The sequence below is a fragment of the Hoplias malabaricus genome, chromosome 2, assembly GCF_029633855.1.
Source record: "Hoplias malabaricus isolate fHopMal1 chromosome 2, fHopMal1.hap1, whole genome shotgun sequence".
Lineage (NCBI taxonomy): Eukaryota > Metazoa > Chordata > Actinopteri > Characiformes > Erythrinidae > Hoplias > Hoplias malabaricus.
The window spans coordinates 69,182,255-69,198,958 of NC_089801.1; the positions used below are offsets into that span (position 1 = coordinate 69,182,255).

At 38.2% G+C, this 16,704-nt stretch overlaps 1 protein-coding gene across 2 annotated transcripts in view; it reads left to right on the forward strand.

Annotated features, from left to right (window-relative positions):
* The window catches only part of lmo7b (LIM domain 7b), a 34,260-nt gene extending 18,876 nt beyond the window's left edge, over positions 1-15,384 (forward strand). The window contains exons 15-30 of one of the 2 annotated variants that reach the window (XM_066661272.1): positions 91-333; positions 863-977; positions 2,698-2,859; positions 3,676-3,767; positions 4,082-4,136; positions 5,094-5,119; positions 5,205-5,312; positions 5,536-5,625; positions 6,300-6,484; positions 6,839-6,883; positions 7,067-7,128; positions 7,218-7,383; positions 8,298-8,552; positions 9,068-9,176; positions 10,678-10,783; positions 14,521-15,384. In XM_066661272.1, coding sequence (XP_066517369.1) covers positions 91-333; positions 863-977; positions 2,698-2,859; positions 3,676-3,767; positions 4,082-4,136; positions 5,094-5,119; positions 5,205-5,312; positions 5,536-5,625; positions 6,300-6,484; positions 6,839-6,883; positions 7,067-7,128; positions 7,218-7,383; positions 8,298-8,552; positions 9,068-9,176; positions 10,678-10,783; positions 14,521-14,543 — 1,842 coding nt within the window. In that variant the 3' untranslated portion in view covers positions 14,544-15,384. The remainder of the gene's footprint in view (positions 1-90; positions 334-862; positions 978-2,697; positions 2,860-3,675; positions 3,768-4,081; positions 4,137-5,093; positions 5,120-5,204; positions 5,313-5,535; positions 5,626-6,299; positions 6,485-6,838; positions 6,884-7,066; positions 7,129-7,217; positions 7,384-8,297; positions 8,553-9,067; positions 9,177-10,677; positions 10,784-14,520) is intronic. The other variant, XM_066661273.1, reaches the window with a different exon arrangement.
* Positions 15,385-16,704: the final 1,320 nt, after the last annotated feature.

Genomic DNA, 16,704 nt, shown 5'->3' on the forward strand with positions numbered 1-16,704 from the left:
AGAACTAAAGTTACATAAAACCCTGCACACTATTTAACAATGTTCTAATTCTAGCACATTCTTAATAACCTTCTCCTAACTTTCCCGCAGATGGACGACTCCCATAATGTCCTCATCAAAGGCCAGCGAGAGCGGCCCCAGCTCCCTAAATCGTTCACCTGCCAAGAGGTCACAACTCTGATGAATAAGGATCAGATGGGTTCCAGTACACAAAATGGCAGCCACAGGATTAAACAGGAAGAAGATGGGAAGAATCATTCGGCTCCTGAAATTAAGTCCTTCATGTCTGCTAGCATTAAACAGAGAACCGTTTCTGAGAGTGGGCAATCCAAGGTGAGGGGGTGGGAATGTTGGGCAAGGCATAACATCTTTTCATTCCCCAATGTTGTGCAGCTTTAATGCCTAATTATTTTCTTGGTAAATTTAAATTGCTCTTCCCTTACCTTTTGAATTAATACAGTATAAATCGGATATAGATCTGATGTCATTTTGAGTGACGGAAGACTCCAAATTTGCCACGTTTCGGAGAATTAATAGCAGCCACTATTGCTCTTTGAATTTCAGAATTCAAACAATTAATGTACACGTTTTTTGGACAGTGACTATAATGTGAATTTTGATCTCTGGTGTCTGTGTTTACTGTGCAGTAATATTAGAGCGCTACTCATGTCTAAGCGTATATTAAATGGTTTGTAATTGTGGTGTACAGAGCGGAAAGCGCTGCATCAGTATGTCAAGATACTCCGGTTACCCTGCAGGATGCAGGTGATACAGTAGCCTCAGGTGACATGTTGCTTGCTCTTGCTCTCGCTCTCCCCTCTCTTTCATTCGCTTATTCTGTTGCTTGTGCTCTCACTCGCAGGCGGGTCACACGGATATGCGAGTCAGTCTAAATCAGAATCCAAGCAGTGGTACAGACTTTGGCTTTCAGGCTCATTGGGATTCCACTGGGGCTTGCATCAAATTTATCAAACCAGGTAAAACATGATTTATTTTATTATATTGGGTTAATCTTTGAGGAATTTTAAGTGTTGAACTCTTCATTTTCTTCACACTCTTGCTGTGTGTATGGACACACAAACTTGCAGTCCATAAATGCAGATTTCCCTTAGCTTTGTTCTGTTGCAGAATTTCAACTCTTTAATTTTGATCGTTTCCTCTGAGGCGAAAAACAAAAACGGAGCCTACCTGAGAGAAGACAAACATGAATGATTGATTGTGAACAGTGAAGGTGTTGCTTACTGTGCATCAGTCTGATTAGTCAGCTGATGCCCACTGATGAAGAGATCATGCTAATGCATTGTGGTTCTCCGTTTAGATTTATCATGCCATGTACATGAATGTGCATTTGCTTTGCTCTCTCTATTCGGTGAGTTGAAGACAAAGATACAGGAACTGGATTTCATCTTGAGGGAGGATGTGACTGGTTGTATTTACATGAATCCTGTCAGTCATACTACTACTTTTTTGAGTAAGCTAAACTAACCATATTAAGTTGTCCATTCTGGTATTGTCCAATCGGGATATCTGTGAATTCTTCCCATATTACATCAAACACTTTCAGGCTTTGATTTTAATTGTACATGTCCATTAACCCTTCCAGATCTGCTTGAGAACGCCACAATGTGGTCAGCTCTTTGGAGGGTATTGTAGCTTTACAGGGTTCCTTTCTAAATTCTAGTATAGATTCTCCAAATTTTGCCGCTACTGCTCGTATCCTTCCCCCTCCCTGCTCCTCTCCTACCCTACAAGTATGTGGAAGAATTGAGGAGAGCGAAGGCCAGAATGGGAGAACAAGTATTAATGGAAATAATGGGACAGTTGATCCCGTTCCAATAAGATGTTGACTACTGTTGAACTGAGCCTATCACAACACTGACTTATACCACCCTTCTAATACAAGCCAATTGCAGTTGTTGCACAGAGCCAACACACAAGGCAATTAAACACCCGCTTATATTTGCATATCTATTGTTACACTTATATAGCGCCTTTCTAGATACCCAAGGACACTTTACAATCCACACTGCTCAGAACACTCAATCCACACACACACTGGCGAGAAGCGGCAGCCGAACGTGCACAGCGTACTCTCGACCAGAAACGACTGTCCACCTGGAGGACTGTCCTGGTGAAACCCTAGTGCCCGATGCAGAGTGCCAATCCATATCTGGGCGCACACACATTCACTCGCACAAACAGACATTCATTCACATGCACACATTCACTCACACAGCAGGACGGTTATTAGACAGAAGCCAATTCACCTAAGCTCCATGTTTTTGGACTGTGTGAGGAAACCGGAGCCCCTGGAGGAAACCCACGCAGACACAGGGAGAACATGGAAACTCCACCCAGATGGGTCTTGAACCCAAGCCACCGTGCCGCCCATATCTGCTATTATGATTTACATTTTGTATGTAGCCTTCTCCATGTTCTTGTGCTCTGAGGGTGTACACTGCGGCGTCACTCAAATATTTACGACTTCCTGATTAGCATACGGTGATGTATCCTCTGCTGGAAGCCCTTTCGGTGGGTATATTAAGTGGCTTCTTTCATCTCCAGTGTTTGGACAAGTGGCAAGTTGGCATCACAAAATCAGTTTCTGGGTTATAGAGAGGAATAGTAGGTAGGACACAGCACTTATTTTCTAGGGGTTTTGGACACACCTCTTGTGTGCTTTGCTCTGTCCCACAGGAGGACCAGCTCACCTGTGCCATCTGCAGGTGGGTGATGAGATTGTGGCTGTGGGTGGGAAGTACGTGGCAGAGATGAGCTATGAGCAGTGGAAGGCCAATATGGATGCTGCACTGAAGGAGGGAAGCCTTCTGATGGATGTTAGGCGACATGGCCTGAACGGTGAGGCAGTGTCTGATTATTTGCACTGTAGTGTTCCTCAAGTGACACAATCCTGACTAGTGAAGTAATACACTTTATTAACTAGCATCTAAACGTCGAGTTATCTTTTTGATATTGTAATATTTGGATGTTCTACTCTGTGAACATGTCTCATAGTTTAATAGGTATTTTTAAATATCTTTGTGCAGCTTCTCTGGCAACTGTTGTTCACTTGCTTCACTCTACTTTTCTTTTTTGAGACAGTAAAAGTTGCCAGTAAATGGGTGTTTGCTCACACTTTGTTCAGCCACTAGGTGGTGCTGCAGTCCAACTGTAACTAAGCAAACTTTGACAGTATTAGTTTTGTTGGCACTAAATATTCCATATTCCCCCATTGATTTAAGTAAGTACTGATACACATATTTCATGTCACCGTTTACTGGCATCTTTACAGAGAATTACTTAGACTGTACCTTGTATCTGTAACAGCATCTTGGGCTTCTTGCTCATCTTTCTTCTCTGATGGACTCTGGACTATGATGCTAGATGTGTCATGGTGGGGAAGGTGGTTTTTCTGTCTCCTGGTGTTGTCCTTGCTGTCCACTGCTCTCCTCAGTTTAATTACTTGATTTTACAGCCTGAGTGCTAATGGCTAATGTTAGCAGTTATTTAAAATTCTACTTAAAGTTGAACTAATTGGAATCAGAAACGTTCTCTTAATGTGGACTGTGTGTATGTGTTGGACACTGGACTCAGCCTGGGACGTCAGCCACACATCCCTACCATTTAAAAGCCATAAGACCATCAATCTGACCAGTATGGGTTCAACACTTGTAGGTCAGCCTGAGCATTGCTTTGTGGTCAACAACAGCTGTGATCTGCCTGTGGAGAAGGTGACTGAATCAAAGGTCAATGGCCATACTGTTAATGTGAGTATACTTTGAAGGAAAGGTGCACATGTGTACTGTTCTGATATTGTACAGAATGTTCTGTGACTACTCTCACTGTCCTAACTTCCGTAGCCTAATATTTGGCTATTTTTTTGCATTGTGGCTCAAATGCAAAACTAAATAAGGAAACGTCATATAAATGTCTTGTTTGATAGACTCTGTTCTATAGTTTACATATGCTTTTGCATTAAATGGCTGAACAGAAAGAGAGAATTTCTTGTTATTGCATACATCTGGCTAAGCATCTTTTTAACACTAAATTAAGACTAAATTGCCTTTCTTGGTTTGTTTAGGTAAAAGCCGTAAATAGACGTGTCTGTGACGTTCCCACCATGACCAAAAACAAAGGTGACTACTGTATGTGTTCACACAAGCCTTGAATTAAGTATATCTTCTGTTTTAATGTTGCATTATCAATACAGAATATAAGAGAAATCAGATTTAGTGCTGCTTATGTCTATACTGTTGCCTTCTTCTTGTACTCTGTGTAGAATATGAGCACATAATTATGAAAAATCGCAAAAGGAGATTAGAATTTTTCATGCAGAAAGGTAAAGGTGACTCTCTGTAGATAGCTTTTGCTGTGTGTGCTACTGGGTGTTAAGGTCTATGTAGTATGTGGTTTTGAAGGGACAGCTTTTTGATTTCTGTGTTCGTCCTGTTTAATGTAATACTTTTACTTTTGGAAGCACTTTACCTTAATCCTATTGAAGCAGAGGAACTTGTTTTTACAACTAGTGCCGTAACTTTGGAAAACTATTCTGGTATTTTCAAATAATCCTTTACAATTTTAAATATAAAGGTAAACATTACTTACTGCCACAGTAAAGCCATTTTCACTTTCTTAGAGCATCTCAGTGGAGCCTATAAAATGAAACTGTTTACTTTTCTTTAAAAAAATAAAGGCTAAAACAAAATACAGCTTCATATTTTTCAGCAGTCAGAAGTTAATCAGACATTACAACTGGAAGATATCCTGATGCAAACCTTATACTTTTCCAGGTTCCTCTGATTCCACAGTTGACTCTTGGGTCTACCTCTGTGGTAAACGAAGGCAGTGTGTGCTGTGTCTTTGTGCTGTGTGCTTTTGTTAGAACTGGGGACATGGCATGTATCGGTCTTAATGTGTGTGGCCTTCGAATTAATCAGTGTGAATTAATTTATTTATTTTTGCTAAATTATTTTTGCTGCGTGGGTGCTGTGAGAAAGTTGCTGTTTCATAGAGATGGGTTCTTTTTAAGATTAAAGCTAAATGTATAAAACAATCAATTATATCTTTGTTTTGTTGTTTTTCTCCCGCACCAGGAGGCTCAGAGTCTGTTATTTCAGATGTAAGTAATTAATACAAAACAACGTTATTTAATGAAAATTATAATTGATTAATTTCCTAATTCCTATGTTTTTGTCATTTGGCAGTTACAGGTTCCTTCCATCAGTGCATCAACCTCAAGGTGGTCATGGGATGCAGAAGAAGAGAGGAGGAGGCAGGAGAAATGGCAAATGGAACAGGAACGCATCCTGCAGGTAAAGACAGAAGTTATATAGACTACATTTTGGAGTAGTGGCTGAATTTGTGAGTACAGTTTTACTGTGAGTAGAGTTTTGCTAAGGTTTTGTTGTGATGATTTAGATGTTACTATTAAGACATGTTGCAACATGATGGAAATATACTGGCCAGAATATAATTTTGCAGTTTGTTTCCTAGCTGGCATTACAATATTTGTGTGTGTATGTATGCCTCTATCAGGAGAAGTACAGGCGTGATCAGGAAAGACTGGATGAACAATGGAAGAGAGCTCAGCTGGAAGCAGCAGGAGAGGAGTACAGCAGTCCTGAGGTCAGACAGCCAGTTGTGTACTTAATGGCAGTTCAGCTCTACATACTTCCAAACTCTAACAATATATAATCTCAAAACATTTTCACTGATCATTTAATAAAGAAGCGCATATATATAGAAAGAATAATCTTTTTCAGCCTTAAGTTTGCCAATTAAATGTTAAAGTATCAAACATAATGGTGTATATTATGATTTGTAGGCCATTTGCAGGCTGCTGTCAGCAAAATGTAAACATAATCAGAGACTAACAATATTATCCATGTTATATTGGCCCAACAAGCACTTCAAAAATCCATGGAAGACCAGAACAAAAACTATCATTCACATATATAAAAATAATTATTTTTTTATATTATTTTTTTAATAATTGTTATGGTTTGGCAGGAAAAAAACTAAGGAAAATTAACGGTGACAGATCTATGGTAAATCTGTTCCTGTGAGCCACACGCACAGTAGAGAATCTGCAGAAAATAACAATTTAGAGAGTATCTACTGATTAATCCGTGTTCATCTACCACTGTTCTCTGAAGGCTGCGCATCGGTTTTGTCTGGTATAATTTCCAAGGGGATGTGTCCCCCAGTTTAGGGCAACATTACAATGCATTGCTTAAAATATATCCCATTAACTGTAGTTGTGTTGTATTCTGTTTTCCGTGTGTATATATATGTGGCAGCAGAAACTCTCTTCGGTGTCAAATGGAAGTGCTACCCCTTACACCCCACCCCCTTTCCTCTACCAGTCAACTGGCTCTACTTTTTCAAGTCAACGGGCTCCAGAGGTCAGGCAGGTGACTATGAAAAAAGCATCTGGCCATCAGACGAAGGAGGAGTGTGATTCACCTACAAAGAGTAGTCAATGGTGAGATGGAGAGTGTTCCCTGCTGTAATACTTAAAACATTGTTATAATTATACTCTAACCATGAAAGCTTTTGGTTTGGCAAGTCTGCTTTTCTTGTATAGCAAAAATAAGTGTTCTAAGTCGTTAAAATTTTTAAAAGCATAGTTCCACCACATACAAACAGGCTAGAAATTAGAAAATCAAAGGGTTTTTTTTTATATAAATGAACAATTATTGGGATTATGGAAAATGGAACTGTAAACATGAAGTCATTAAGTTATAGAAATAACAATTTGCCCTTATGTCTGCTGCAAATATCACTGCTTTAATATTCTGCATGACTGCTGCTTGCTACTGCTGCTGCACTACGTCAGGCCTAGTGAGTCCTATGGATTTGCCGAGCTTACAGCCTTGGACAGGTCAGTCTGTGCTTCTGTGCTTTGAATGTGAAGTGCTTGTATGCATCTTATTATGAGGAAAATATACTCTTTAATGTTTGTTGTTTTATTTTGAGTACCCATGTGGTTAATACTCCAAGCTTGAGCATATTCAATTTCAATTTTCGTAGTTCTTATTGCTTTGTTTTGGGTTTTTTTAAACAGGAAAAAGTCTAAATCTTCACCTGCACTTGACAGCAGTCACAAGCAAGATTCCAGAGATCTGAGTAAAAAAAAAATTCAGTTTAAATATTCTCTTGCATCTGCATTTGTTTTCCTCTTCACTGACTGTATTTTCTGTCTGTGTTGGCTGCAGTGAGTGTTAAGAAGAGAGGACAGGTCTCTCGGGCAGAGAAGGATCGTCGGCAGATCCTGGAGGAGATGAGGAAGAAAACTCAGCTCCACACTGACAGCAGCTGGATCCGCCAACGAAGCACCTGCACCATCTACAAAGAACCCATCAATGTGGCTCCAATAAGGAGGTCTGTATGACAGACATGATTGCCTTTTGTATAGGAACATGGTGCAAACGCAGGGTCAGAAGAGACAAGCCTGGTGCATGTCCTTAGCGTTCTAAAATTTTCAGGCTACTATATATATATATATATATATATATATATATATATATATATATATATATATATATATATATATATATATATATATATATATATATATAATTTTTTTTAAACTAAGTTTTACATTTTATAACAGTTTTTTGAGCCTGAATCATTCAGCGTTTATAGAATCAACCAGTCATGCAATGTACAGCACACAAAAGGGGTACTTTTTTATTTTTATTTATTAAATTTATCATTTTTAAATGTTAAAACCTCTTTATGTAGTGTTTAGAAAAGTGTGAATGATTTATTCTAGAGATTTTACAGCAGGCATTTTACTACTATAATCATGTTCTTAAATTGTCAGGACCCCCATAAAGCAGGTGTGATTTGGATAGTCGATAATCCTCGGTGCTGCAGATGGTACTATTGTGATGGTGGTGGATTCTTGGTGTATGTTGAGCTGGTACAAGTGAAGCAGTCACAGCAGAGCTCCTGGAGGTTTTAAATCCTTCAGTGTCACTGCTGGCGCAAGACATGTCCAGCCAACAGCATCCTGTAGGTGTTGTCCAGTGATGACCAACACAAACTGTGCAGCAACACATGAGCTGCTGTCTCTGACTTTACATCTACCAATGGACCAGCAGGGTAGGTGTGTCTAACAGTGTGGAGAGTTAATGGGCACAGTGTTGTAAAACCCCAGCGGCACTGCTGTGTCTGATCCACAACTACCAGCACAACACACAGGAGTTGTTTGGGCAGTATGCTCACTGAACAATCTCTAACAACAAACTTGCAAATATTCTTTAAAGCTTACTCCCACTTTCAAACAACAGATATGATTCTCTGGACAGCCTTCAAAATAGCAGCCCTTCGTTCAAGCAGTTCTCTACCATGTCTAATCCAGCAAGGCCTCACTCTGCCTTGGCCAACATCACGCCATACAGAGGTTACTCTGGTCGGTGCAGTTTGGGTCCAGGTGCTGCCATCTTTTCCAACTCTTCAAGACAGAACTCCTCATCTTCCACCTCCTCTACTCCTCCAGTCACATCTGAAACGGAGGTGCGGCCCAGTTCACAGCAGCATGGCAGGTACAAATAAGTAGCATAAGTATTTTCAGATGTGAAGATCAATTCTGACACACCAGTGCAATAATAACTTATTATTATTTATTTTATTTGGTCGGGTTTGGAGCTCATGTTCACCGTTTCATGTTTTTCAGTCCAAATTAACCATATTTAAATGTTTTTGCATACAATTCCTTCATGTAGTGGTTCCCAAACTGGTCTCTTCTTGTCCTGGTTTGCATATTTTGTTGGTTTCACCTCTTCTTACACACCTGACTTAATTGAAAGAATGTCCTGCACCATCTTTTTTTTTTTTTTTTTTTAAGTTAAGTTGCAGGTGTTTGAGTTTGAGGAAGGAAACTACCAAAATGTACAGCTTACCAGTTTTCCCAAATCAAGGAATTTTTTTTGCGGGGCCCAGATGTTTTATCACTCTCAGGGTAATTTTGGCACCTTCATTCGCCCCCCCCCCCTTATTCCACGCTGTTGGAGCAGTCTAACCCTGTTCAGCCTAACTGTGCCATTGCCATGTCCCATAGGCTGGTGAGTGGCAGGCGGATTTGCTCACGTTGTGAGCAACCGCTGGGTAAGGGAGCAGCCATGGTCATCGACTCTCTGGACCTCTGCTTTCACACGGGGTGTTTTAAGGTGAGCCTTGGAGGTCACCAGATGCCTGAGACATCTTTCCCTTGCAACTGGGCTGGCTGGTTAACCTGAGACCTCTAGGATAATAGCACCAACTAATACTAACAGTTTCCCTTATGTTGGGTGAGGCATCATATCACATGTGGTTTTGAGGGCCAAGATATTACAGTGATTGGCAGCTACTCAACATACTTAGCTAGGGCATGTTCTTTGTAAAGCATTTCTTTCTGTGATGCTTTAATAGGGCTGCATGATAAAACACTCCCCTTTCACGTTTTAATAAGTTAAGGATTTTCTATATAAACACACTCTAAGGCAGTCAAGCTATGTATTTTAATCAGTTTATTTCTCATGTCAGTGCAATATCCACTAACTTTATTAAACATGTTATTTTAGAGCCATATCATGCAGCCTTCATACGCCATTTAAACTTATCCTTTGCTAACTAGAAAATGGAAAACAATAGCGTATTTAGAATGAGTATTTTAAAATCTGTCACTTCTGTCATGTCAAAGCCAGTCATTAAAAATGTAAGAGTGATATTTATCAAGTTTTATCCCTAAATTCTACATGTGGTTTGGTTGCCTGTTTGTCAGATCCTTCCTACTATAGGTTCACAACAGCTTCTGCAAAATCAATGACTCGGCTGTCTCTTTCACGGGGAGATAGATTACCCATCATGCTGCTCTTCACAAAGCTTTATTTCCTTGGGTTGTGTAATCATTCCTTCACATTGATTCTAGCCTTGCAAAGACCTTTTAGGTTCTTATGATGATAGTTGCTGGCTCTTGCTGGGATGCAGGTGTTTTTCCTCTCACAAAATGGCAGATTGTTGATGTGTTTTTTCATGTACATGTCCTGCATTTGGCTTCATCAAAGCCAAACCTTGGTGGAGGGTGTCTCTTCATCTAATGTCATTTATTGCTTATAGACACTACTTTTTGACTGATTTGATGTGACTGATGTACTTGCTGACTAGGGGATGCAATGTTTAGTTGAGCTAAGTTATTCATTATCTTCAAGTATTTTAGAAAAATGTCAATATGTAGTTCAAAGTTTTGACAAAACACAAGACAATGTGAATATAAAAAAAGTCATTATTTTATTCACAGCTGCATAAACCAATTAAAAATCAAGGATGCAAACCTACAGACATTTCATACTGAAAGCAGTAATATTGTTGAACAAATCAATCAGTGAATTATTGCCCAGTAAAACTGTTATGTAGCCTAAATAAGCTGTAGACCCCAGTACTCAGAGGTAAAATGTGTGATTAATATGCTAATGGAGCATTGATTGATGATGCGTAATAGACATAATACTTTGCTGTCAAGGTATGTTTTCATTTTTTTAAATAAATTTTTAATAAATATGAATTTATCATATGTTTTAGTTGATTAACAGAAAAAACATTGATTTGGATTGTAAGGGTTGTATTGAATATATCCATAATCAGTCAAGCTTATTGTCTACTGTACTGTCTCTTCCTCCTCCGGCTCTACAGTGTGTTAGCTGCAGAAGTGACCTCGGAAGAGGGGCAGAGTCCAGAGCTCAGGTGCGAGTCCGACACAGACGGCTCTTCTGCAACAACTGCTACAGCAGACTCAGAGGTCAGTATAATATTTTAACTCCAGTTTTACATTTTAATGTGCAATTCAGGTGGTGTCAATTTTCTCTGACATCAACATGATGAGACGATGAGAATTAAGACTTTATGGTATGCTATAGTTTTTGTCTACACAGTATGATGGTACAAAGTATGAGAAATCACGTGGCTAAAGATCCTTTTCCAGTTTGCAACTAGTTTTAACACTGTCTCCACACATTGTTCTCAGGTGCATATTCTTTAAAGAGCAACACCAAAGAGAATGATTTTAAAAAGACATGGAAGTTAAAATGTTGCTCTTTTGGTTGTTTGATTATTGATGTAAGAAATCTCTCAAACAAGTAGTCTCTGTTAGACTCTGTTTAGCAGTTCATTAAAATCACGTGACATGACACAGAAAACACACGAGCCGGTCATAGTGCCCAGGGAGAGCAGAATGACTTTTTATTTGAAATATTTGCATTGGTTTTCACACACGAAAAGATGATCAGAATCTATGTAGGTCTATACTTTTGGGGTCAGGGACAAAAACTGTGCCTTTTTTTTTTTTTTTTTTTTTACTTTTCCCAAGGATGTTTACAGTTGAATGTTTTATCTGGAATTTAAGGTTAACCAATTAAAATCTGCCTGAGGTGATGACAAGGCAGGACTACACGGCCACTGCACATTAAGAATCTTATATTAAATTCTTACATGTAGTTACAGCTGTCACCCAATAACTATACGTTTATTCGAGCACTAAAGGATTGTGTACAGACATTGCTCGGTCTACTACAGAAAAAATATTAAACAGCACTCTAGATGAATAATTATTTGAAGATGTTTTTAGTAAGGGTTGTCATATATTAATATACTTACCAAGGAACTGAACTTTGTGATGGCCCTTCAGTGTCTATTCGCGTTACACACTGGATCAGGCCTGTTTGAAATTCACTTAAACTACACTGTGTTGGTCGTTGACTGCAGCCATTCCCTCAGAACCACAAGCAGTAAGAAGAAAATGGGTGGGGCTAAAAGGCCACTGGTGTTGCTCTTTAAAGATTGGTGTATGCACATTATACAGTCAAACATATTCTTGCGCGACACTGTGTGATTGTTTAACACATTTATGAATATAAATACAAGGTTTTTAATATAATCAAAGTACCATAGACTATTATAACTGCAGAAATTTAGGTCATATTTATTTTAGTGTCAGCACCAAGCTTTTTATGTAGCTTTTGTGTACGAAATTGATGTTTACATGTGGAAAAAAAACTCAACTGACCCTTGAGGTTACTGTTGTCATTTTTGAAGATAGTTACAATGTTTATAAATGTAATAAACAAAAATGTACATGTACTGTACCTGCAGTAAAAAGTGAAGGGCTGTAAAATTACATTAGCACACATAAGTAAAATTAGTTCTTTAGCCAGCTCTGTAGAGTGTTAACTGTGTTGTAATTACTGTTATGTGATTCAAGCAGCACCTCTGTCAGAATACTGTCTAGCACATAGCAGTGAAGTGTTATTTCAAAAAAGCTATTTGGAAATGCAGCTCTGATTTCCATAAACATTTAGCACATGCAAAACTGTTTAGCTGGAGAGAAATGAGTGAGACGGTGAATATAGGTTGAGTCATTTGACACTCAGCTGTTGAACTTGTGAAAATGTTTTATGAGCTATGTATTTTAATCAAGCTTTGTTTCTCATGACAGTGCAATATCCAATAACTTTGTTAAACATGTCATTTCAGAACTATATCATGCAGCCTTCATATGCCATTTAAACTTATCCTTGGCTAACTAGAAAATGGAAAACAATAGCGTATTAAGCAATGAATATTTTAAAATCTGTCACTTGTGTCATGTCGAAGCCAGTCATTAAAAAGAGTGATATTTATCAAGTTTTATCCCTAAATTCTGCATGTGGTTTGGTTGCCTGTTTGTCAGATCCTTCCTACTATAAGCTCACAACAGCTTCTGCAAAAATCAATGACTTCACGGGGAGATAGATTACTGATCATGCTGCTCTTCACAAAGCTTTATTTCCTTGGGTTGTGTAATCATTCCTTCACATTGATTCTAGCCTTGCACAGACCTTTTAGGTTCTTATGATGATAGTTGCTGGCTTTTGCTGGGATGCAGGTGTTTTTCCTCTCACAAAATGGCAGATGTTGATGTGTTTTTTCATGTACATGTCCTGCACTTGGCTTCATCAAAGCCAAACCTTGGTGGAGGGTGTCTCTTCATCTGATGTAGTTTTTATTGCTTATAGATATTAATAATTGACTGTACAAAATACGTTGAGTCATTTGACAGTCAGCTGTTGAGCTTCCAAGTGACATGTTGAACATTTTTTACTGATTAGACTATTGCATAATCCTTCAGAATCTGCTTATTGGAGAAATTAAAGTAGCACCTATTGGTTTATTTGCGCTGCGTAATATGGATTTTTAGATGTAGCAGTACTGATAAACAGTAGATGTGTGTTCAGATTGTCTGGGGGAGAATAAACAATAAAAAGCATAGTTTTTATGGCTTATATGTGGATTACATGTACCATACTGTATACTACCCCTAGTAAAATTTCTGGAGTAACCATGCTTACAAGGATGTTCACCTAGCTCTATTTCATTTTTAGCAAATAATCGAACCATAGATCATAGATATGACAAAAGCTTGATCAATAGCTGAAAAAAGTCTCCTGTAATTGACCTTAAATTAATTGAACTTTTTTCCCTCCCCCACAGATCCAATAGTAGACACAAACAGGATGGAATTGACTTGTAAATCGCATTTCAAATACAAATAACTGGTGTGCCTGCAGGATTATAATGAAGCAAATAATGTCGGGAAAGGCAGATCAACCCAATGACGGGACCAGCCAATATTCTAGATCTCAATTCGATTGAAACTTTATGGTGGAAATTAAAAATATTGATCCATTACAAGGCTGTGTTCTGCAAAGCTGGTCTGTTTTTTGGTATTTAAGAAAGTGGCAACTATTTTGATATAGAATTGGGGTTTTTGTTTGTTTTATTTTTTTCCTCCTCAAATTGGAAGGATTCAAGTTAGAGGAGGAGCAACAAAATACTTATTATTTTTATTATTATTATTATTATTATAATATTTATATATATTTCATAGTTGTTCCCTCTTCAAATAATTAAATAAATTTGTTTTCAGTATGTTATACCCCCACACACAGTTTGGGTGATGGGGAAACAGTTATTTAAAATTGCTTATGCAAAAGACTATTTCAAAACTGTCATATGGAAATGGCTCAGTGTACGTAATATATTTGCATTAATTATTTTAGCTTTTTACTTGGCTTTAAGAGACATTAAACCTGTTGGTCTCGTTCCAAAAATGTAAATATTTCTAAATTTATTTATATAAACCACTCTGAATAAATAATTATGAAGAAATTTGGCATAACTGATGGAACTCGAGGTGGCACAGTTCTCTCTGTTCTCCCTGTGTCGGTGTGGGTTTCCTCCAGGTGCTCCGGTTTCCCCCCCCCACAGTTCCAAAACACACGTTGGTAGGTGAATTGGAGACTCAAGTGTCCATGTGTGTGATTGTGTGGCGCCCCCTCGGGGGATGATACGGGGTAGGCTCCGGACCCTCAGCTTCAGACGAATGAATGAATGATGGAACTCGTCTTAGTGAAAGTGCGTACTTTAAAGTTTTGTAGATGCTCACTAATTTCACACTGTGGCTGTGAAGGCCTTAAAGGATGTTTTTCTGTGTTTTCCTAGTCCGTTCCGGCATCCCCAAGTGACCTTAACACATTCCAGGAGATCATAGAGAAGGATTCCCTTGAGGATACTTCCGACACAGAGGCCGTGAGCACAGCCTGATACTGACCCTAACAACATCCTTTTACTAATTAACGTTTTACAGGGAATAAACTTTATATTTATGTTAATGTAGGTCATTCCATTCTCTCTCTTTGTGGATTTGGATTTCTTTTTCATCACTTTTTAATTTCTTTTGAATTAACCTTAACCAGGCTGTTGAACTAGAATCTGGGCATTATCACCATTATATTCAAACTTCGTCTGTCCAATAATAACTTAATCTGCAGGGCAAATCTAAACTGACAGCGAATATCGTGGAAAAGTGGTTTTTTTTGCGTTGCAGCTTGGTACATTGGCCTCATTATTTGATCTTGCATTACTTATCAAAGATTGATTTAATATAATTTTTTATTGTGTATGTAAGCACGGGATGTAAGCACTTTCTAACTTTGTCATGTAATGTTTAATTTTTGGGAACGTATTGGTTTGATTTATATTTGTGATGGGGAAAATAGAGATGCATCTATCACCTTCACCAACATACATATACATATATATACTGTCTTACACTTGTAAATAAAAGGATCCTATATGCATTTTATTCAAATGTAGCCTATACTTTCACTGAAATTGATTTTTAAAAAATAAAAATGTTTAGTGTGATCCACTAGAAGGCGCTGTAGACTGTCTCTTTAGTGCTGCATAAATAAACGGGATGATAGAAACAGACTGATACAGACGGCAATGTCAGTGCCGCTGTTTTTTTTTTAGGGTTTGGGTTTGTGCAGACTAAACTAATGCTTGCACCCAAATAAAGTAATGATCTAAAAAGTCCTTGTCTCTTGGACCAATTGCTAAATGGATGTGAAAATACTCAAATTGGAGTGGCTCCAGGTAAAGCTGAATTTGGTTTCTTATTTGCTTGTTATTCAAATTTCTGTTCCACTTTTAAATGGTGCAGAAGTACATCAGAATAAGGGACCATTTTTAAGGTAGTACAGAAAGTTGAAAAGCAGCCTCTGTAAACATGCCTAAAGGTAAATGTCACTACCCATTATTTCAGTTCTAGTATAAAGTGTTATGTTATAAAAAAAAAAAAGTACATGTAATTTGAGCTCCTGCTGATGTAATATGTTTGTTACATCAATTGTATTCAAGTGCAAATGCCCCAGAATTCTTACATAAGAATTTAAAAATGTAATTTCACTGTAATTAGGATCAGATGTGGGTGTAGCTGAATGTTCCAGACTATATAATATCCTGAGACTGCTTTTGTCCACTTTTCATCATATTAATGTTAAGCTATAAAGCTATCAGAGGAACCATATGTGCTTCTTCATTCAAGCAGTGAGGCAGAGCTTAACTGACCTTCCTGCCTTCTGATATTAATCCTGAATCACCCAATTATTCACCTCAGTTCTATAGGGTGGACTGGTCAGTGTATGGCTTTGCATGTTCAGTTAGTGACTGCTGTGATGACTTTTACCTGCATCTTCATTTTCCTGTCTGGTTTCTGTCTTGCTTGTCTTAAACCCACTAAGCTGTTTTTTTTTCTTTCTTCTTCCCTCCCCAAGTCTGGTCTTCTCTTCCTCTCCTTAAAAGGTTCTGAAATGACCAAGACGAGATTGAAGTTGACTGCTGCATTGGCTTAAAGCAGTCTGGGCTTCTGACTAAATGAAGAAGAAACAGTTATGGTTAAATGGATAACAGTGCTTTTCGTTCTTCCTTCATTCCTGTCATTTTTATCAGGATTTCCCTGCTATATCTCCCCAGGAGGTCACTCCTTCCTGTCTTCTCAGAAAGAAAATGTCGATATGAGCTAATCTCTAGTTCTCCATTCCCTGTCTGATAAACATTTGGACAAAATGGGACTTGGTTATCATGAGTTTGGGATTCCATTATATCTTGCTTTCTGAAAAAGTGAAGTCTGGAATGTATAGTGCTGTTCAAATAATGGACAAAACAATGCAGTCATATTTTTCATTATTATAATGTGTGTACAGAACTGTTCCAACTGTGTAATATTCCAGCGAATTTAATGCAGTGTGTTATGGCATATAAACCACCTAATGAACCAGCTGAACTGGAAAATCAGTCAAATTGAATTGAGGCTCCCTGTCTATGTCCTCAAGTGCCAGCCTC